This window comes from Pseudophryne corroboree, chromosome 12 (genome assembly GCF_028390025.1).
Source record: "Pseudophryne corroboree isolate aPseCor3 chromosome 12, aPseCor3.hap2, whole genome shotgun sequence".
In the NCBI taxonomy this organism is placed as follows: Eukaryota; Metazoa; Chordata; class Amphibia; order Anura; family Myobatrachidae; genus Pseudophryne; species Pseudophryne corroboree.
This window is the reverse complement of record NC_086455.1, coordinates 127,479,692-127,502,191: the sequence shown is the minus strand read 5'-3', so window position 1 is coordinate 127,502,191 and position 22,500 is coordinate 127,479,692. Positions and strand designations below refer to the sequence as shown.

The 22,500-nt window shown below is 46.9% G+C and overlaps 1 protein-coding gene across 2 annotated transcripts in view; it reads left to right on the top strand.

The window, feature by feature from the left end:
* Positions 1–22,500, top strand: part of DCAF5 (DDB1 and CUL4 associated factor 5) — a 145,572-nt gene that overhangs the window by 65,204 nt on the left and 57,868 nt on the right. For both annotated transcript variants that reach the window (XM_063948007.1, XM_063948006.1), the window contains exons 3-5: positions 9,847–9,883; positions 9,956–10,095; positions 20,879–21,008. In XM_063948007.1, the coding sequence (XP_063804077.1) occupies positions 9,847–9,883; positions 9,956–10,095; positions 20,879–21,008 (307 nt within the window). The remainder of the gene's footprint in view (positions 1–9,846; positions 9,884–9,955; positions 10,096–20,878; positions 21,009–22,500) is intronic.

Here is a 22,500-nt window from a genome sequence, read left to right as displayed (position 1 = left end):
CACACACGTTCGGGGAGTACCTGAGAAGTATACCGCCGTGTGTGAGCAGCAATCATCTGTTAGACACAGGACGGCCGCTACAAGACTGTGGGGATATAACCACAGCATGCAGGCAATACTGATCTAAAGAGAATATAAGACTGCTACACTGTATAAACATTCCAGAATACAGCCCTCCATGTGTGACTGATTATGTGAAGAAATTTAGTAGCATTATTAGTGTGTTATGCAACTGTTAGATGTGAATTAATCAATCCATGTTATTAGTTTATTGATGGCATGGAAAGCATACCAAGAAATACAAAGTAAAGTATAAAACAAAATCAATACAATAATGGTTACACGTGTGACCAGACAAATGGGATAATACACTATCTACAGAACTAGTTTAGAGCTATTGAATAAAGCACAATTTCCTCACTGACTTATTATAAGATCCTAATCAGATCCATTAGTTACTCGGAGAGGGGATTTTTTGAGCCTCTCATTATATATGTGATATAGGAATAGGAGTGTACAGAGTGTACTCCCTAAGTGGCCATAAGTTATTTATACTGGATGCTATGATATATCTGTAGTTCAATTGTGTATACAGTATACCACCTAACCTTTTAAATAAGGGTGCAATTAGGTAGTGATGCGCACACTACAAGCACATAACTAAGAAAAGGATTTAGGTGGCACCACTAAACTATCCATAACAGATGGCTATTTGTAACATAAATGTATCAGTAAAAAAACAGCTAGAGGCAGACATTGCAACAAATATTGAAACATTCCGAAGGATAAGAGAGAGAGTGAAATCAATACAGTGACCAAGCTTTTTAAATTCACTTTATTTTATTTCATTTTCACAATTACACTTGCACTATATTTCGCGTATGTTTTAAGGACAATAATAAAGGTTATATTTTTATAATTTTTGGCCATCTACCTTAGGGTATTTGACTATGAGAGGATAGATCTGTCCGTGCGTGCCCACAAAAGGGAATTCTTTCTTTTTCTCTGGTTTTCTACAGTTATACCATTCCCAGGAGCACCTCCCAAGATTTAAAGGATACATATCCATGATATGAAATGAAAAGGGAAAGGACAAATATATATTTATGAAATATTAAGAACTAGAATATAAGGTGTCTGTGCGACCTTTCACCTATCCAGGATACACTTTTTCTCCAGAATATATCAACAATACAGAGGTTTATTTTTTTGTAATGGAATTTCTGCAAATAACTTACTTTATGCTGAAATAATTTAAAAGGGCTGATCCCTTGTCCAGTTATACTTTCAAATTAATAGCCACCATTTCGGGGGTGGGGTGGTACTTGATATACCGGCTGTCGGGATCCCAGCGCTCAGCATACCGACACCGGAATCTCGAACGCCGGTATACCGACAAGTATTCTTCCTCTTGGGGTGTCCACGACACCCCTGGAGGGAGAATAAATAGCGTAGCGCGCCACCGTGCCCGCAGCGCGGAGTGCGCAGCGAGCTCGCAAGGGGCTCTTTTGAGCTTGCCCCGCTGCCGTCATTCCGGCGGTTGGGATCCCGGCGCCAGTATACTGGGCGCCAGAATCCCAAGCGCCGTCAAGTCATACCACACCCCAGGGGTGACCCACATTACTTGCTGGTCTGCTGCTGTCTTTGTGTATTTAAAGCCAGATAAATCTTTTACCGTTTCTTGACTGTCAGCAGAATCAGACTCTTTCTGTCACTTTTTGTACCTTACTTCATCTATGGTAAGTTTTCTATTTGATTACTTTCTTGTATATTCCTCCTGAACTGCACACACTTTCAATATGTCCCTTTTTATGACTTTCCTGCATTTTTTTTCTGTCCTTAAACCAACCGTGGCTCATATAAGGTCTGCTTACAATGAAAACAAGGCAGCACGGTGTAGTGGTTAGCATTACTGACTCACAGCGTTGAGGTCATGGGTTCAATTCCCACTATGGCCCCAACTGTGTGGAGTTTGTATATTCTCCCCGTACTTGCGTGGGTTTCCTCCGGGTACTCCAGTTTCCTCCCATAATTCCAAAATATACTGGTAGGTTAATTGGCTCCCAACAAAATTAACCCTAGTGTGAATGTGTGTGCGTGTACATGTGTTAGGGAATATAGATTGTAAGCTCCACTGGTGCAGGGACTGATGTGAATGGCCAACTCTTCTCTGTAAAGCGCTGCAGAATATGTGTGCGCTATAAAAATAACTGGCAATAAGTAAATAATCTGAAAGACATTTTGCTTTTGGAACTGCTAAGGTGCATACACACTTGCCGCTAAAAATAAGATTTTACTCACCGGTAAATCTATTTCTCGTAGTCCGTAGTGGATACTGGGAACTCCGTAAGGACCATGGGGAATAGCGGCTCCGCAGGAGACTGGGCACAACTAAAGAAAGCTTTAGGACTACCTGGTGTGCACTGGCTCCTCCCTCTATGACCCTCCTCCAGACCTCAGTTAGGATACTGTGCCCGGAAGAGCTGACACAATAAGGAAAGGATTTTGAATCCCGGGTAAGACTCATACCAGCCACACCAATCACACCGTATAACTCGTGATATTATACCCAGTTAACAGTATGAAATATATCTGAGCCTCACTAACAGATGGCTCATAACAATAACCCTTTAGTTAGGCAATAACTATATACAAGTATTGCAGACAATCCGCACTTGGGATGGGCGCCCAGCATCCACTACGGACTACGAGAAATAGATTTACCGGTGAGTAAAATCTTATTTTCTCTGACGTCCTAGTGGATGCTGGGAACTCCGTAAGGACCATGGGGATTATACCAAAGCTCCCAAACGGGCGGGAGAGTGCGGATGACTCTGCAGCACCGAATGAGCAAACTCAAGGTCCTCCTCAGTCAGGGTATCAAACTTGTAGACTCTTGCAAAGATGTTTGAACCCGACCAAGTAACAGCACGGCAAAGTTGTAAAGCCGAGACCCCTCGGGCAGCCGCCCAAAAAGAGCCCACTTTCCTCGTGGAATGGGCTTTTACAGATTTAGGGTGCGGCAGTCCAGCCGCAGAATGTGCAAGTTGAATCGTGCTACAGATCCAGCGAGCAATAGTCTGCTTAGAAGCAGGAGCACCCAGCTTGTTGTGTGCATACAGGATAAATAGCGAGTCAGTTTTCCTGACTCCAGCCGTCCTGGAAACATATATTTTCAGGGCCCTGACTACGTCCAGTAACTTGGAGTCCTCCAAGTCCCACGTAGCCGTAGGCACCACAATAGGTTGGTTCACATGAAAAGCTGATACCACCTTAGGAAAGAATTGGGAACGAGTCCTCAATTCCGCCCTATCCATATGAAAATCAGATAAGGGCTTTTGCATGACAAAGCCGCCAATTCTGATACACGCCTGGCCGATGCCAAGACCAACAGCATGACCACTTTCCACGTGAAGTATTTTAGCTCTACGGATTTAAGTGGCTCAACCCAATGCGACTTCAGGAATCCAACACCACGTTGAGATCCCACGGTGCCCCTAGAGGCACAAACGGGGGCTGAATATGCAGCACTCCCTTAACAAAAGTCTGAACTTCAGGCAGTGAAGCCAGTTCTTTTTGGAAGAAAATGTACAGAGCCGAAATCTGGACCTTAATGGAACCCAATTTTAGGCCCGTAGTCACTCCTGACTGTAGGAAGTGCAGAAATCGACCCAGTTGAAATTCCTCCGTTGGGGCCTTCCTGGCCTCACACCAAGCAACATATTTTCGCCATATGCGGTGATCATATTTTGCGATCACATCTTTCCCAGCCTTAATCAGCATAGGAATGACTTCCTCCGGAATGCCTTTTTCCTTTAGGATCCGGTGTTCAACCGCCATGCCGTCAAACACAGCCGTGGTAAGTCTTGGAACAGGCAGGGCCCCTGCTGCAGCAGGTCCTGTCTGAGCGGCAGAGGCCATGGGTCCTCTGAGATCATTTCTTGAAGTTCCAGGTACCAAGCTCTTCTTGGCCAATCTGGAACCACGAATATAGTTCTTACTCCTCTCCTTCTTAGTATTCTCAATACCTTGGGTATGAGAGGCAAAGGAAGGAACACATACACCGACTGGTACACCCACGGTGTTACCAGAGCGTCCACAGCTATCGCCTGAGGGTCCCTTGACCTGGCGCAAAATCTTTTTAGCTTTTTGTTGAGGCGGGACGCCATCATGTCCACCTGTGGCCGTTCCCAATGGTGTACAATCATTTTGAAGACTTCTGGATGAAGTCCCCACTCTCCCGGGTGGAGGTCGTGCCTGCTGAGAAAGTCTGCTTCCCAGTTGTCCACTCCGGGAATGAACACTGCTGACAGTGCTAACACATGATTTTCCGCCCATCGGAAAATCCTTGTGGCTTCTGCCATCACCATCCTGCTTCTTGTGCCGCCCTGCTGGTTTACATGGGCGACCGCCGTGATGTTGTCTGACTAGATCAGCACTGGCTGGTGTTGAAGCAGGGGTCTAGCCTGACTTAGGGCATTGTGAATGGCCCTTAGTCCCAGAATATTTATGTGTAGGGAAGTCTCCTGACTTGACCATAGTCCTTGGAAGTTTCTTCCCTGTGTGTGCCCCCCAGCCTCGAAGGCTGGCATCTGTGGTCACCAGGACCCAGTCCTGTATGCCGAATCTGCGGCCCTCTAGAAGATGAGCACTCTGCAGCCACCACAACAGCGACACCCTGGCCCTTGGAGACAGGGTTATCAGCCGATGCATCTGAAGATGCGACCCGGACCACTTGTCCAACAGATCCCACTGGAAGATCCTTGCATGGAACCTACCGAATGGAATTTCTTCGTAAGAAGCTACCATCTTTCTCAGGACTCACGTGCATTGATGCACCGACACCTGTATTTGTATTAGGAGGTCTCTGACTAGAGATGACAACTCCTTGGCCTTCTCCTCCGGGAGAAACCCTTTTTCCTGTTCTGTGTCCAGAACCATACCCAGGAACAGTAGACTCGTTGTAGGAACCAGCTGCGACTTTGGACTATTCAGAATCCAGCCGTGCTGTTGTAGCACTTCCCGAGATAGTGCTACTCCGACGAACAACTGCTCCCTGGACCTCGCCTTTATAAGGAGATCGTCCAAGTACGGGATAATTATAACTCCCTTTTTTTCGAAGGAGTATCCTCATTTCGGCCATTACCTTGGTAAATACCCTCGGTGCCGGGGACAGACCAACGGCAACGTCTGGAATTGGTAATGACAGTCCTGTACCACAATTTTGAGGTACTCCTGGTGAGGAGAGTAAATGGGGACATGCAGGTAAGCATCCTTGATGTCCAGTGATACCATGTAATCCCCTTCGTCCAGGCTTGCAATAACCGCCCTGAGCGATTCCATTTTGAACTTGAACCTTCGTATATAAGTGTTCAAGGATTTTAAATTTTTAGAATGGGTCTCACCGAACCGTCTGGTTTCGGTACCACAAACATTGTGGAATAGTAACCCCGGCCTTGTTGAAGGAGGGGTACCGTGATTATCACCTGCTGGAAGTACAGCTTGTGAATTGCCGCCAGTACTACCTCTCCTCGAGGGCAGCAGGCAAGGCTGATTTGAGGTAACTGCGAGGGGGAGTCGCCCCGAAACTCCAGCTTGTATCCCTGTGATACTACTTGCAGAACCCAGGGATCCACTTGTGAGCGAGCCCACTGGTCGCTGAATTTCCCGAGACGCGCCCCCACCGCACCTGGCTCCACCTGTGGAGCCCCAGCGTCATGCGGTGGACTCAGAGGAAGCGGGGGAAGATTTTTGATCCTGGGAACTGGCTGTCTGGTGCAGCTTTTTCCCTCTTCCCTTGTCTCTGTGCAGAAAGGAAGCGCCTTTAACCCGCTTGCTTTTCTGAAGCCGAAAGGGCTGTACCTTATAATACGGTGCTTTCTTAGGCTGTGAGGAAACTTGAGGTAAATTTTTTCCTTCCCAGAGACCATCCACCAAACAATTCCTCACCCTTATAAGGCAGAATCTTCATGTGCCTTCTAAAGTCAGCATCGCCTGTCCACTGCCGGGTCCCTAATACCCTCCTGGCAGAATGGACATTGCATTGATTCTGGATGCCAGCCGGCAAATATCCCTCTGTGCATCCCTCATATATAAGACGACATCTTTAATATGCTCTATGGTTAGCAAATAGTATCCCTGTCCTGACAGGGTAATAGACCACGCTGCAGCAGCACTATCCATGCTGAGGCAATTGCAGGTCTCAGTATAGTACCTGAGTGTGTATATACAGACTTCAGGATAGCCTCCTGCTTTTTATCAGCAGTCTCCTTCAAAGTGGCCGTATTCTAAGACGGCAGTGCCACCTTTTTTGACAAACGTGTGAGCGCCTTATCCACCCTAGGGGATATCTCCCAACGTGACCTATCCTCTGGCGGGAAAGGGTACGTCATCAGTAACTTTTTAGAAATTACCAGTTTCTTATCGGGGGAACCCACGCTTCTTCACACACTTCATTCACTCATCTGATGGGGGAACAAAACACTGTCTGCTTTTTCTCCCCAAACATAAAACCCCTTTTTTGTGGTACCTGGGTTAATGTCAGAAATGTGTAACACATTTTTTCATTGCCGAGATCATGCAACGGATGTTCCTAGTGGATTGTGTATATGTCTCAACCTCGTCGACACTGGAGTCAGACTCCGTGTCTGTGTCTGCCATCTGAGGTAGCTGGCGTTTTTGAGCCCCTGATGGCCTTTGAGACGCCTAGGCAGGCGCGGGCTGAGAAGCCGGCTGTCCCACAGCTGTTACGTCATCCAGCCTTTTATGTAAGGAGTTGACACTGTCGGTTAATACCTTCCACTTATCCATCCACTCTGGTGTTCGCCCCACAGGGGGCGACATCACATTTATCGGCATCTGCTCCGCCTCCACATAAGCCTCCTCATCAACCATGTCGACACAGCCGTACCGACACACCGCACACACACAGGGAATGCTCTGACTGAGGACAGGACCCCACAAAGTCCTTTGGGGAGACAGAGAGAGAGTATGCCAGCACACACCAGAGCGCTATATAATGCAGTAACTACCCACAGTGATTTTTCCCTTATAGCTGCTATAATACACAGATTTGCGCCTAAATTTAGTACCCCCCCCTCTCTTTTTAACCCTTTGAGCTTGAAAACTACAGGGGAGAGCCTGGGGAGCTATCTTCCAGCTGCACTGTGAAGAAAAAATGGTGCCAGTGTGCTGAGGGAGATAGCCCCGCCCCTTTTTCGGCTGACTTTCTCCCGCTTTTTTATGGATCCTGGCAGGGGTATTTTTCACATATATAGCCTCTGGGACTATATATTGTGATTATTTTGCCAGCCAAGGTGTTAATATTGCTGCTCAGGGCGCCCCCTCCCCAGCGCCCTGCACCCATCAGTGACCGGAGTGTGAGGTGTGCATGAGGAGCAATGGCGCACAGCTGCAGTGCTGTGCGCTACCTTGTTGAAGACCGAAGTATTCTGCCGCCGATTTTCAGGACCATCTTCATGCTTCTGGCTCTGTAAGGGGGACGGCGGCGCGGCTCCGGGACCAGACGATCGAGGTCGGGCCCGGTGTTCGATCCCTCTGGAGCTAATGGTGTCCAGTAGCCTAAGAAGCCCAAGCTAGCTGCAAGCAGGTAGGTTCGCTTCTTCTCCCCTTAGTCCCTCGTAGCAGTGAGTCTGTTGCCAGCAGATCTCACTGAAAATAAAAAACCTAAAATATACTTTCTTTTCTAGGAGCTCAGGAGAGCCCCTAGTGTGCATCCAGCTCAGCCGGGCACAAGATTTTAACTGAGGTCTGGAGGAGGGTCATAGAGGGAGGAGCCAGTGCACACCAGGTAGTCCTAAAGCTTTCTTTAGTTGTGCCTAGTCTCCTGCGGAGCCGCTATTCCCCATGGTCCTTACGGAGTTCCCAGCATCCACTAGGACGTCAGAGAAATGAACACCATCGCTCATTTTCACCCTTCCTGAGCGACGTTGTTCACTATCTCGGCAAGTGTGTATGCCGGCGATGACGGCCTTCGGTGTCGGTGGTGCAAGCATGCTCAATTTGGACTGTCTGCCCGACCCGGGAGGGGAAACACTAGACGACGTCACTCATAGAGCGACGTCATCTAGTGTGGATGCACCTTAAGGCGTCCTTTGTTACTATTTTCATTGCAATTACAATATATATTGCACTGTCCACTGTTATTTGTGGTTGAGATAAAAATCATTATTAATACTTTCACTGTGCATACCATATACCAGGCTGTCTTATTGGCCTGATTCAAATAGTCAGTGTTAAGATAGTTGTCTGATCTTTGCTACATGTGCAGAAATATGTTCACCTTTAAATTGACATCTTTTATCAAAACTAAATCTTTCCGCTAGGTTTGTGGTTCGTTAGGACAGCAACAATTGTTTGAAATGTTCTACTGTTATTTACTGTTGTTAATAAACTACAACAAACTGTATGATGCACAACATAATATGGAAAAGATAGACTTAACCTGCGCTGTCCCAAGTAGGTTTCTGTACAGTTCTAAAGTGCCTCCGAATATCTGTTTGTCCATATTGTGCATAAAGTGAACTGTGCAGTATATTGCATCCCATATAAAAAAATATAAAAAAAACATGTAAGACAAATGTAAAAGATGAAACATCCATTATTAATACAAAGGTAAAAATAGTAATAAAATATTGTGCAACCTAAAAGGCAGGGGTAGAAATGCGTTAGTGTTGGCGAGCAGACAATCCAGATGGCAACAAGAGGGACATTACCAGGAGATCCATATCTGTGCACTTTGGAAGCGTTTGGCGTGCCCGGGATTCCTGAGAATACTAAACTTATTTAGAACTATTTTGTGACCATTCTAAACAAGCCGGTAATTGCCCTTTTTTTCAGCCGCTTTGGATACCTGCAATTTGTGTGGATTATGTGCAATTTGTTGTAATGTTTTTATTATGTTTGTGCTATATTAAACTGTACTTTACTATGTACACAATTCTACTCCCTTTTTCATGAGCATTGATATGAAGTTGAAGGAGTTCTTGCACAACAATTGTTTATACCATTCGATACTGAAATTGGGACAGTACCGGTTAAGTCTATCTTTTCCATTTTTTAGTGTGCATGATTTGGTGACAGAGTGAGAATATCTTTTGGAAGATTGAGTAGACAGGCTGCTTATTGCACATATTAGAATTTCAGTATTTCACAACTTTTGGTTTCTAATCCAGCAAACTGTATGATCCACGTTCTTCTGTCGGAAATGGGGCCAAATCCAACAGGTTTTGGCCCCCTTTCCGACAAACTCAATCCGACTTGAAAACAAGTCGGATTGAGGTGAAGAGAGGAGCGGTGCTGCAGGCGGCTGGGGAGCTGAGATCGACGGCCAGTGGGGCAGCGGGGGGAGGCGCTGCAGGGAGAGAGGTGCCTGGCCGTCCCCGGCCAGGCACCTCTCTCCCTGCAGCGCCTTCCCCCACCACCGCAGACATGTTCCCCCGCAGCCAGCCCCTCCCGCTCACGGCCACCGATCTCTGCTCCCCTGGCCGCTGCTGTCAGCGCAACCGCAGCCGCTGACAGCAGCGGCCTGAAAGGACCCTGTGTACGGCCAAATCCGACAGTCGGATTTGGCCGTCCATTGAATAGGGGTTGTCGAATCCATTCCGACAACTGCATGTCGGAATGGATCCATGGATCCGACTCTTATTGAATATACCCCTAATGGGTAAAAAGTACCCAGACCATGCTTTGCGCTATAAGAATACTTACTGTTTCTAGTCATATATGTGCTCCTGGTCATACAGGCAGTTCAGGCCACATTTATATAAAAGAAATGTTGTTTCTCGCTCAGCTCTTGTCTTACAGATGTTTTGATTTTATTTACAGGAAATGATGAACAAGTAATCCTTCATGATGTTGAAAGGTAGGTAGCAGTGATGACAATGACAGCCATTCCCAATGTATTTTAAATTTTGACCCTCCTGTCTCATTTTAGTGGTGAAACACTGGATGTTTTTGCTCATGAGGAGGCGGTATATGGTCTGTCAGTCAGTCCAGTGAATGATAATGTGTTTGCTAGTTCATCGGATGATGGAAGAGTCTTAATATGGGACATCCGAGAGCCTCCACAAGGAGGTGAGTAAAATGTTGTCATTATTTATTATAAAGTGCCCCCGTTGTAGAGATGGCTGGGTTGTGGGCTCTACCAATATCTCCTGGTGTGGTTATGAGTCTGTGCCTCTTGAAATCAGGGATGTCATTGCTTCCCAGTGAACTGATGAGCTGTTTTCTCATGAGCTATAGATACGTAAGAACACAAAAGCTGGACTCACCTGTGAGTGGGTCAGTCCTAGTCTATTAATTGCCGGTTTATGCTTCTTAGCTGTCCCAGTCGCTGGCGGAATTCTACAAGGAGCAGTAAAAAAATATTTTTTCCCCAGCAATAGTTTGGGCCATGCTCATTCCTTTTGTGTGGGATTATTCTTGTGAATATACAGTACTGTGCAAAATTATTAGGCAGGTGTGGAAAAAATGCTGCAAACTAAAAATACTTTAAAAATAAAAGTGTTAATAGTTTATTTTTATCAGTTAACAAAATGCAAAGTGGAAGAACAGAAATCTAAATCAAGTCAATATTTGGTGTGGCCACCCTTTGCCTCAAAACAGCATCAATTCTTCTAGATACACTTGCACATAGTTTTTGAAGGAACTCGGCAGGGAGGTTGTTCCAAACATCTTGGAGAACTAACCACAGGTCTTCTGTGAATGTAGTAACCACAGGTCTTCTGTGAATGTAGACTTGCAGAAATCCTTTGTCTCTTCATGAAATCCCAGACAGAATTGATGATGTTGAGATCAGTGCTCTGTGGGAGCCTTATCATCGTTTCCAGGACTCCTTGTTCTTTTTTACGCTGAAGATAGTTCTTAATGACATTGGCTGTATGTTTGGGGTCGTTGTCCAGCTGCAGAATAACTTTGGAGCCAATCAGATACCTCCCTGATGGTATTGCATGATGGATAAGTACCTGCCTGTATTTACAAAATGTACACTGATCACACGAGCTCTGCTAACCTACTGTGACAGTGAACTGGAACCCTGTGCTCACTTACTGTATGCGGCAGCGCTGTTTGGCAGGATCCACGGCAGGGCACCGGACAGGGAGTCATCGGTACCCGCTGCTCTAGTTCAGCCCCATCCGGTTGCAGTGTACACATGGCCGCTGCTCCCATAGAGATGCATGGGTCACTCTGTGTGAGATTTAAAGGGCCAAGCACACCTAAATATTTTACATTTGGTGCCAGATTTGAAACTCCACCTATATAAGGGAGTTCTTTTGCCACTCTTCTGTGCCATAATATAGGCAGCATTATATACTTGTGCTAATCTGGGTCTTCCAGTAAAGTTACGTTCCTGATTCCTGCCCTCCGGGCTCCGTTCCTGGTTGCTGCTCTGTTCCTAGTACCTGCCTTCCTGTGCTCCGTTCCTTGTCCTTGCGGGCCGGCTCCAACACAGTCTGCCGTCCCAGTGTCCATACTCCTATCAGCCTTACCAGTGTCTGCTACAGTACATACCAGCCTCCGTACCCGAGAACCCAAACAGTGGGCTGCAACCCGCATGTTGGGTGCAGCAAAGCCCAAACCTCCTTCTGGGTGAAAACCATCGGCACGTTAGACACCGCGCATCTGTTCAGGGTCTCTGCCAATCCCAAGGTACGTGTTAGGATCCACTATCCTTCCTATGTTCTATGATTTTTATAGAAACAGATTTATTTTTTCCTCTTGCTGGGAGAGTTCATAAATGTCAGCCACTGCTGTACTGGAGTATTGGACAATGGTTTCTATATGAATAAAGACATTCTGTATGGACAAAGTGTGGGTCGGAACCTCCTCCTCCGTTCTCATTGCAGACACTGACTGCTCCCCTGTCAGTATTTGCAGCAATGTAATGCCCAGTCTTGTGAAGCTCACGCTGCAAGAGTCTTTCATACTGACAGGGAAGTATGGGTGTAGGTACAGCGCATGTGGGAAGACTTTCCCCCATCAGAGCTGATGATTCCTTGTACGGCTGCAAACTGCATCTCATTCACAAACACATCTGTCAGTGATAAGAAGCAGTTGCACTAATGGAAGGCCTAGCAAGTCTCAGCCCCTTAAACCTGTAACCCACGAACCCTACTGATGGTGGCCCTGATCACAACTTCATCTCAGATTTCTTAATTACTCATTATCTGCTGACGCTTTTACACATAGCGTGTCTGTCTTTTATGTCTCATAGTTACCAGCAGAACGTGACTTGCTGTTTTCTTTCTAACTGGTGGACTTGTGGACTGCTGACTTTAAGTTTTAAAAATACATTTTCATTCATACAACATCTTGATCATACTTGCAGACAGTTGTTTCTGTATGCATGGGTGTAAGGGGCAAAAGGAACACCTAGTTGCATAACTTGGACTCCTCGATGATAGCAAGCTATGGGTATATACTAAAGATGAGCGGATTTGGTTTTACTCGGTTCTCAAAACGGCATCTTATTGGCTCACGGCTGTCACGTGTTTTGGATAGTCAATCAGATGCCGTTTTGAGAACCGAGTAAATCAGAGTAAAACCGAATCTTCTCATCTCTAGTATATACCTGTATAGGATATCACCACATTGTGGAATTTTTTCTAATAAAACCTTTTGCCGTCTTATAATGTCCGGAAGTTGGTCCGCTCACACTGGGACCTGCTGGTGCTCAGGACGGGCCGGGCTGGGCTGCAGCGGGAGGAGCGCTGATAGCCGCCACTACTTGTTACTCGGTAATCAATGGAAACGTCCCACCTGGCCGACGCTGCACACACACATACATACACGGTGCATACAGAAGGGGGTGGGGTCGGCGAGGCTAAGTGGGAGGGGCTGGCAGGTGAGGGGGCAGTGTGCGCGTGGAGCAGACAATGAGGTTTGGCGGGGCGGGAGAACACACTCTCCATGGTCTCCTTCCCTTCCAAGTTCCTCCCTCTGCTGCTGTGGAGACGGAAACTGACTGACAGCATAGGACTGCGCTACTGGTCAGAGCGTGTCCTGCGGGACCCTGCGTTTTTTTATTTCTCTAACGTCCTAGTGGATGCTGGGGACTCCGTAAGGACCATGGGGAATAGACGGGCTCCGCAGGAGACAGGGCACTTTAAGAAAGAATTTGGATACTGGTGTGCTCTGGCTCCTCCCTCTATGTCCCTTCTCCAGACCTCAGTTTGAATCTGTGCCCGGACGAGCTGGGTGCTACTTAGTGAGCTCTCCTGAGCTTGCTAAAAAGAAAGTATTTTGTTAGGTTTTTTATTTTCCGAGAGATCTGCTGGCAACAAACTCTCTGCTGCGTGGGAATGAGGGGAGAGAAGCAGCCCTACTCACTGAAGATAGGTCCTGCTTCTTAGGCTACTGGACACCATTAGCTCCAGAGGGATCGTACACAGGATCGCACCCTTGGTCGTCCGATCCCGGAGCCGCGCCGCCGTCCCCCTTGCAGAGCCAGAAGACAGTGACAGAAGCAAGAAGACTTCGAAATCGGCGGCAGAAGACTCCAGTCTTCATATGAGGTAGCGCACAGCACTGCAGCTGTGCACCATTGCTCCCACACTAAACCCACATACTCCGGTCACTGTAGGGTGCAGGGCGCAGGGGGGGGCACCCTGGGCAGCAATTAGAGACCTCTTTGGCAAAAGTTTGCATAATATACAGTTGGGCACTGTATATATGTATGAGCCCCCGCCAAAATTGTACATGAAAGCGGGACAGAAGCCCGCCGTCGAGGGGGCGGGGCTTCTTCCTCAGCACTCACCAGCGCCATGTTTTTTCTCCACAGCTCCGCTGAGAGGAAGCTCCCCAGTCTCTCCCCTGCAGTTACACGGTAGAAGAGGGTAAAATAGAGAGGGGGGGCACATAATTAGGCGCAAAAATCAATAAAAACAGCAGCTACTGGGTTAACATTAAGTTACTGTGTTATTCCTGGGTTAATAGCGCTGGGGGGTGTGCTGGCATACTCTCTCTGTCTCTCCAAAGGGCCTTATGGGGGAATTGTCTTCAGATGAGCATTCCCTGAGTGTGTGGTGTGTCGGTACGTGTGTGTCGACATGTCTGAGGTAAAAGGGTCACCTAAGGAGGAGATGGAGCAAATATGTGTGTGAGAGGGTGTCTCCATCGACAACGCCGACACCTGTTTGGATATGTGTAATTAAGTGCTAAGGTGAATTTATTGCACAAAAGATTAGAGAACAGACAGGAAAACTACCCATGTCTGTCCCTATGTCGCAGAGACCTTTAGAGTCTCTCAATGCTCACTATCCAAAATAATAGACACTGATATCGACACGGAGTTTGACTCCAGTGTCGACTACGATAATGCAAAGTTGCAGCCAAAATGGCAGAAAAGTATTCAATATATGATTATTGTAATAAAAGATGATTTGCATATCACTGATGACTCATCTGTCCCTGACACAAGGGTACACATATTTAAGGGGAAGAAAGCTGAGGTAAATTTCCCTCCTCTCATGAAGAAAAAGAGCGGGAATCTCCAGACAAGAGACTGCAGTTTCCCACAAAGAATTCTCAGGCAGTATCCTTTCCCCACTAGGGCCAGGATGTGATGGGAATCTTCCCCTAGGGTGTCACGTTTGCCCAGAAGGTAGCCCTAGCTATTCTCAGGGATCCTGCAGATAGCGTGCACATTCTGGTACACTACTCAGACCGGCGATTGTGTCGGCATGGGTTTATAGCGCTGTGGCAGCGTGGACAGGTACCTTATCAGCAGAGATTGAGACCCTAGTATGTATATAGATATATGTGTGTATATATATATATATATATATATATATATATATATATATATATATTAAAGATGCTGTCTTAAGAGATATGTATATATAAAACATGCCCAAAGAGACATGAGTATACTGGGTCCTAGCGTCAAAGCTATGTCGATTTCTGCTTAACGTGTCCTGTAGAATATGCAATGGACAGATGATGCCGACTTAAGAGGCATATGGAAGGCTGAGGATTGTGTGGAGAAGGGTTCTCGGACCTGGTCTCCACAGCGATAGCTGGTAATTCTGATATTTTGCATTATATTCCTGCACAGCCTAGGAAAGCACGACATTATCAAATGCAGCTTTTCGAATAAAGAAACAAGGTGCGTCCTTTCTTGCCAGAGGCGGGGGCAGAGGAAAGAAGCTGCACAACACAGCTAGTTCCCAGGAACAGAAGTCCTCCCCGGCCTCTACAAAATTCCACCGCATGTTGCTGGGGCTCCACAGGCGGAGCTAGGCCCGGTGGGGGCACGCCTTCGTAAGTTCAGCCACAAGAGGGTTCACTCCCTGTTAGATCCCTGGGCGATAGATATTGTGTCTCAGGGATACAAGCTGGACTTTGAGACTATGCCCTCTCACCGATGGCCCTGCCGGCTTCCCCCCACGAGAGGGAAACAGTGTTAACTGCAATTCACAAATTGTATCTTCAACAGGTGGTGGTCAAGGTTCCCCTCCTTCAACAAGGAGGGGGTTATTATTCGACCATGTTGTAGTCCCGAAACCAGACGGTTCGCTCAGACCCATATTGAATTTAAAATCCCTGAACATATACCTGAAAAGGTTCAAGATGGAATCGTTAAGAGCGGTCATTGCAAGCCTGAAAGGGGGAGATTTTATGGTGACTCGGGACATAAAGGATGCATACCTTCATGTCCCCATTTATCCAGCTCATCAGGCGTACCTCAGAATTGCGGTACGGGATTGTCATTACCAATTTCAGACGTTGCCGTTTGGTCTCTCCACGGCCTTGAGAATATTCACCAATGTAATGGCGGAAATGATGGTGCTCCTGCGGAAGCAAGGTGTCACTATTATCACGTACTTGGACGATCTCCTCATAAAAGCGAGATCAAGAGAGCAGTTGCTGAACAGCGTATCACTTTCTCTGGAAGTGTAACGGCAGCACGGGTGGGTTCTATATATTCCAAAGTCGCAGTTGGTTCCTACAGCTCATCTGTCTCTCCTAGGCATGATCCTAGACACAGACCAGAAAAGGGTTTATCTCCCAATAGAGAGAGCTCAGGAGCTCGTGACACTGGTCAGGAATCTATTAAAACCAAAACAGGTGTCAGTGCATCACTGCACTCGAGTCCTGGGAAGGAGGGTGGCATCATACAAGGCCAATTCCCTTCGGCAGGTTCCATGGGAGGACCTTCCAATGGGACTTACTGGACAAGTGGTCCGGATCACATCTTCAGATTAATCACCCTATCCCCCAGGGCCAGGGTGTCTCTCCTGTGGTGGCTGCAGAGTGCTCACCTTCTCGAAGGTCGCAGATTCGGCATTCAGGACTGGGTCCTGGTGACCACGGATGTAAGCCTCCGAGGGTGGGGTGCAGTCACACAGGGAAGAAATTTCCAAGGGCTGTGGTCAAGGCAGGAGACTTGCCTTCACATCAATATCCTGGAACTAAGGGCCATATACAACGCCCTAAGTCAAGCGGAGACCCTGCTTCGCGACCAACCGGTTCTGATTCAGTCAGACAATATCACCGCAGTGGCTCATGTAAACCGCCATGGCGGCACAAGGAGCAGGGTGGCGATGGTAGAAGCCACCAGAATTCTTCGCTGGGCGGAGAATCACGTAAGAGCACTGTCAGCAGTGTTCATTCCGGGAGTGGACAACTGGGAAGCAGACTTCCTCAGCAGGCACAACCTCCACCCGGGAGAGTGGGGACTTCATCAAGAAGTCTTCATGCAGATTGCAAGTCGGTGGGAACTGCCACAGGTGGACATGATGGCATCCCGCCTCAACAAAAAGCTGCAGAGATATTGCGCCAGGTCAAGAGACCCTCAGGCGATAGCTGTGGACGCACTGGTGACGCCGTGGGTGTTCCAGTCGGTCTATGTATTTCCTCCTCTTCCTCTCATACCCAAGGTGCTGAGAATCATAAGGAAAAGAGGAGTGAGAACAATACTCTTTGTTCCGGATTGGCCAAGAAGGACTTTGTATCCAGATCTGCAAGAAATGCTCACAGAGGACCCGTGGCCTCTGCCTCTAAGACAGGACTTGTGCAACAGGGGCCCTGTCTGTTCCTAGACTTACCGCGGCTGCATTTGACGGCATGGCGGTTGAACGCCGGATCCTAGCAGAAAAAGGCATTCCGGATGAGGTCATTCCTACGCTGATAGATGCTAGGAAGGATGTGACGGCTCAACATTATCACCGTATATGGCGAAAATATGTTGCTTGGTGTGAGGCCAGGAATGCCCCTACGGAGGAATTCCAGCTGGGCCGTTTTCCTTCACTTCCTACAGTCGGGAGTGACTTTGGGCCTGAAATTGGGTTCCATTAAGGTCCAGATTTCGGTCCTATCCATTTTCTTTCAAAAAGAACTGGCTTCTCTTCCTGAAGTTCAGACGTTGTAAAGGGAGTGCTGCATATTCAGCCCCCTTTTGTGACTCCAGTGGCACCTTGGGATCTTAACGTGGTGTTGAGTTTCCTGAAGTCACACTGGTTTGAGCCACTCAAAACCGTGGAGTTAAAATTTCTCACGTGGAAGGTGGTCATGCTATTAGCCTTGGCTTCAGCTAGGCGTGTGTCAGAATTAGAGGCTTTGTCACATAAAAGCCCCTATCTGGTTTTCCATATGGACAGGGCAGAATTGCGGACCCGTCCACAATTTCTGCCAAAAAGTGGTGTCATCTTTTCATATGAACTAACCTATTGTGGTGCCTGTGGCTACTCGTGACTTAGAGGATTCCGAGTTGCTGGATGTGGTCAGGGTTTTGAAGGTTTATGTAGCCAGAACGGCTAGAGTCAGGAAAACTGAGTCGCTGTTTATCCTGTATGCATCCAACAAGCTGGGTGCTCCTGCTTCAAAGCAAACTATTGCTCGCTGGATCTGTAACACGATTCAGCAGGCTCATTCTGCGGCTGGTTTGCCGCTTCCAAAATCAGTAAAAGCCCATTCCACTAGGAAGGTGGGCTCTTCTTGGGCGGCTGCCCGAGGGGTCTCGGCATTACAGCTTTGCCGAGCAGCTACTTGGTCAGGTTCAAACACACTTGCAAAGTTTTACAAGTTTGATACCCTGGCTGAGGAGGACCTTGTGTTTGCTCATTCGGTGCTGCAGAGTCATCCGCACTCTTCCGCCCGTTTGGGAGCTTTGGTATAATCCCCATGGTCCTTACGGAGTCCCCAGCATCCACTAGGACGTTAGAGAAAATAAGATTTTACTTACTGGTAAATCTATTTCTCGTAGTCCGTAGTGGATGCTGGGCGCCCGTCCCAAGTGCGGACTTCTTCTGCAATACTTGTATATAGTTATTGCTTAAATAAGGGTTATGTTGTGGTTGCATCAGGGTTGATCTGATGCTCCGTTGTTGTTCATACTGTTAACTGGGTAAGTTTATCACAAGTTATACGGTGTGATTGGTGTGACTGGTATGAGTCTTGCCCTGGATTCCAAAATCCTTTCCTTGTACTGTCAGCTCTTCCGGGCACAGTTTCTCTAACTGAGGTCTAGAGGAGGGACATAGAGGGAGGAGCCAGAGCACACCAGTATCCAAATTCTTTCTTAAAGTGCCCTGTCTCCTGCGGAGCCCGTCTATTCCCCATGGTCCTTACGGAGTCCCCAGCATCCACTACGGACTACGAGAAATAGATTTACCGGTAAGTAAAATCTTATTTTTTGAGTCCCCATCATCAATTCTTGGGTAAAATACGCACCATAGCGCGTTTTTGCAATCACTGTGTAATGGCATCGATATGTAGCTGAGATTCATTCTTTTGGATTCTTGAATGAGGCCCAAGGTTTCTTATTGTGCAGTATTTTGAGATAGATTTATTATAAAATATAAGCAGTGTAGTATATGCATACATAAGTGTTCACTCCAGGAATCGGGCAGGGCGCCGGACTGCGGGGGGTCATATATGTGTGCGCGCGCCGCCACGCAAACCAGGGGGCGTGGTCATTCTACATTATTGAAGTGGGCGGTGAAGCCCACAGACGTAATTACAGGGGGTGTGGGCGGCCGGCGTCGTCACTGTTGGGGGCTACCCCCAAGCTCTCTCCCACAGCATGAATGGATGCCGTGCGCATGCACACGGCATCTTTACACGCTGGGAGGGCAGGAAGCTGGCTGCTGTTTTAACAGGGCGCCGCAGAAAGGGCAGGGCGGATTTTGCCCTTAAAAAATCGGGCAGGGTGCAGCGCCCTGCTTAAACAGCCTAGCGTGAACACTACATAACATTCATAACCATTGCAGTAGGATCCCACATATGGTGTGATGTTAAACTACTTCCTGTCCTATCCTGATATAGGGCAGTGAGCTCCTGTCAGTGGCGCCAACTTATGGGAATCAGTCCTGCAATTTTTGAGCCTGCGCATTTCAGCTCCTAAGAGGCTTCCTCAGGGGCAAATCTAACCACTTGTGGAAAACTATGTTTATGACTGTTTATGTTGGTCTCATATACAGTTTAGGGTCCCTGAGAACATTGCAGCCCACTCTGCCACATTGGTTGCTGCGGAGACCAACTATAAATAAGTTTGTGTCTTACTTGAATGCCTACTCCAGTCATAGCACCTGCTACACATGAAGGTAGTAATGTTCACCAAATTAGTTTAGAAGTGAATTTAAAGTGAAAAATCCTATTCTATCAATTCAGTTTTAAGCTGTTTTTCCCTTGAGTTTTTGTTTCTTTTGGTTTTGATTTAATTTGATGTATACTTCTTGTAGCATAGCGGAGCAAAAACAGCTTGTTATCTTTTCAGATGGCCTCTACATATCTCTAGGTCATCGAGAACGAAAATATGTTTGTCATACATCACGTTTTCAACCAATGCTTTTTGAATGGCAATCTGTATGGGGGGTTATTCAGGGTGGATCGGATATCTGGAAACTGCGCATGCTTAAATGACAGGCAGAGGTGTGTTCGGGGGCACCTGGCGTTGACGGAAATGGGAGCATTGTCGCCCCCTGTTTTCTGGATGTGGCTAGACCAAGGACTGCTTCGCGAGAGGCAGTTTCCTTAGGTCCGCAAGCCGCACTTGCGTCATCAAGCCTTACTCAGCTTGCGGATGTCACAGATGTTTGAACCCAGGCCATACGACCACAAATGAATAATTTGCTTTGCTATGGGTTGCGTTTGCAAAGCTGCTGCTGAATGAGGACTATGGTCCCTAATTGCCCATTTGTATGGGTTTTTGTATAACTCCGTGAAGATGGAGGCATCTGTTGGGTGCAGAATATTGCCCTTGTAACCGGTGTAGTTGGACAGATTGGACGTTCCTTCCTGAGTGGAAGACGCACAGAAGCACTTCATTCTTTATCCATACGCAAATATGAATCTTATGCTACAGGAAGAGATAGTTGTGTTGATTTGAGAACATTGACAGATATCTGAGCACAAATGGGACAAGGGAGGGTGTTCCATTAGCAGATCGCTAATGTGGCGCCTTCTTAACCAGCTGGACCCAAATTACAGCTCAAACAGCATTTTATGTGTATAAATAATCCAATGTAACACCTGAAATAAAGACCCAGTTTTTCTTACTCTCTGGACCTATGACCTAATGAGGCTCAAATAAACAGAATTATAGTAGAAAAATCTATAAGCTAGGATAAAGGTAATGGTCAATAAGTTATAGTGAGCCGGAGTTTCAGGTGATATTTTGGTTATTGCGATCCTTCCGATGTGTCGCCAATAGGCTCGGTTGCGCCCACGAACAAGAAACAGTCAATGTTTACTTTTTTACGCTTTGCTAAAGATTCCGTAATAATCCACGTAAATGCTTCATAGAGCAGAGCCAGGCAAAGAATGAACATACAAACACACGTGTGGACACGTCCTATTGCTACCATGAATACAGAGCACAATAACACATGGAGAAATGTCTCTCTTCCTTTTCCAGATCCTTTCTGCCTGGCTCATTATCCATCAGCTTTCCACAGTGTCATGTTTAACCCCGTGGAACCCAGGCTGCTGGCCACTGCCAATTCTAAAGAGGGAGTTGGACTCTGGGATATCCGGAAGCCTCATAGGTGAGTTTTTGGGGCTGCTTTTAACCCTATAACCAAGAATGTTGCGTACTACATTACAGCCATGTGTTTTATCTCTCTGCCAAGTCAAATAGATCTGTGAATGTGTTAGTGGGATTTGTGTGATTCTCAAGCTGCTATTCGTATAGGTCAGGCCTGGCCAACCTGTGGCTCTCCAGCTGTTGCGAAACTACACTTACCAGCATGCCCTGCCACAGTTTTAGCATTACTTAATAGCAAAATTGTGGCAGTGCATGCTGGGACATGTAGTTTCACAGCAGCTGAAGAGCCACAGGTTGGCCCGGCCTGGTATAGGTGATGGGAGTACATACTGTCTATCTTCATCAGGGTAGTACGCCTTCAGACAGCTGGATACTTGATACTGACATATGCAGGAATATTGTAGTAAAGTATCTCAGACCTTATGAGCAGAGCTTTATCAGAATTATTTCTTAACCTTTATTTGTATGTCTTCACCTTGTACTCGTACAAACATGCCACACAAGTGGCAGCTGTAGAACGCCGGTCCCCAATGGCTGCTGTAATAATAATGGCTAGTAATGCTATAATCTATGTACAGTAGGGTTATTTTTTGTTAAAAGTCAATTAACCAACCAGTATGATTTGGAGAGGGGAAGGAAAGTGGTATGGGAGGTGGTTGGTTGATTGATAGACAGTTAAAAGGTCAACAGTCAAAAGGTCGACACCATAGGGCTGACAGGGTCAAAAGGTCGACGTGGAAAAAATGTTGACACATATGGTCGACATGATTTTTAAGGGTGTTCTTTTTCATGTTTTTACAACTTTTGCTGCATTTACTATCCATGTCACAAACGATTACCTTTAATAACCTTGTGGCGAGCGAAGCGGAGTGAGCCACCGAGCCTGAAGCGTGGCGAGTGGACCCATTTCAACAAATTTGGGTACAAAATGTTTAAAAACGCAACATAACAACCCCCTCAAGTGCTCCTGTACATAATATAATAAAAAATGATGTTTATGGTAAAATACAGCGGGCCTTTAAATTGTAGTTTGGTATGGATTCAGTATGATATCCTGGCTGACGGGATGCCAGCTGTCAGGATAACGGCAGCGAGTGCGCTTGCCACGCTTCAGGCCCGGTGGCGAGCTTTACGGTTTCAATTCTCGCTAGGGTGGTGGCGTGGACCCACCACACGACTGGGAATACAGGAGAGTGGTCGATATTCCGACTGCTGGCATTTCGCCGGCTCTCTGGATTCCAGCGTCGGGATGATGAACGCCGGAATCACGACGGCCGGTATATTAACTACATCCCGTTTGGAACAGCATGAATGGCTTCTTGGTGTTGTACCATTGTATGTATAGCTTTCAGAAAATGTGTGTGTAGCTTGCAGTCCATTCATATAAGATTATATGTGAATCTTGAGTGTCTTTTCTTTTTAATTGTTTGTATTTAATTTGCCTGCTGTTTGGTGCACTGGCTTATCTGTGCGGCCAACAAATAGCCACTCGA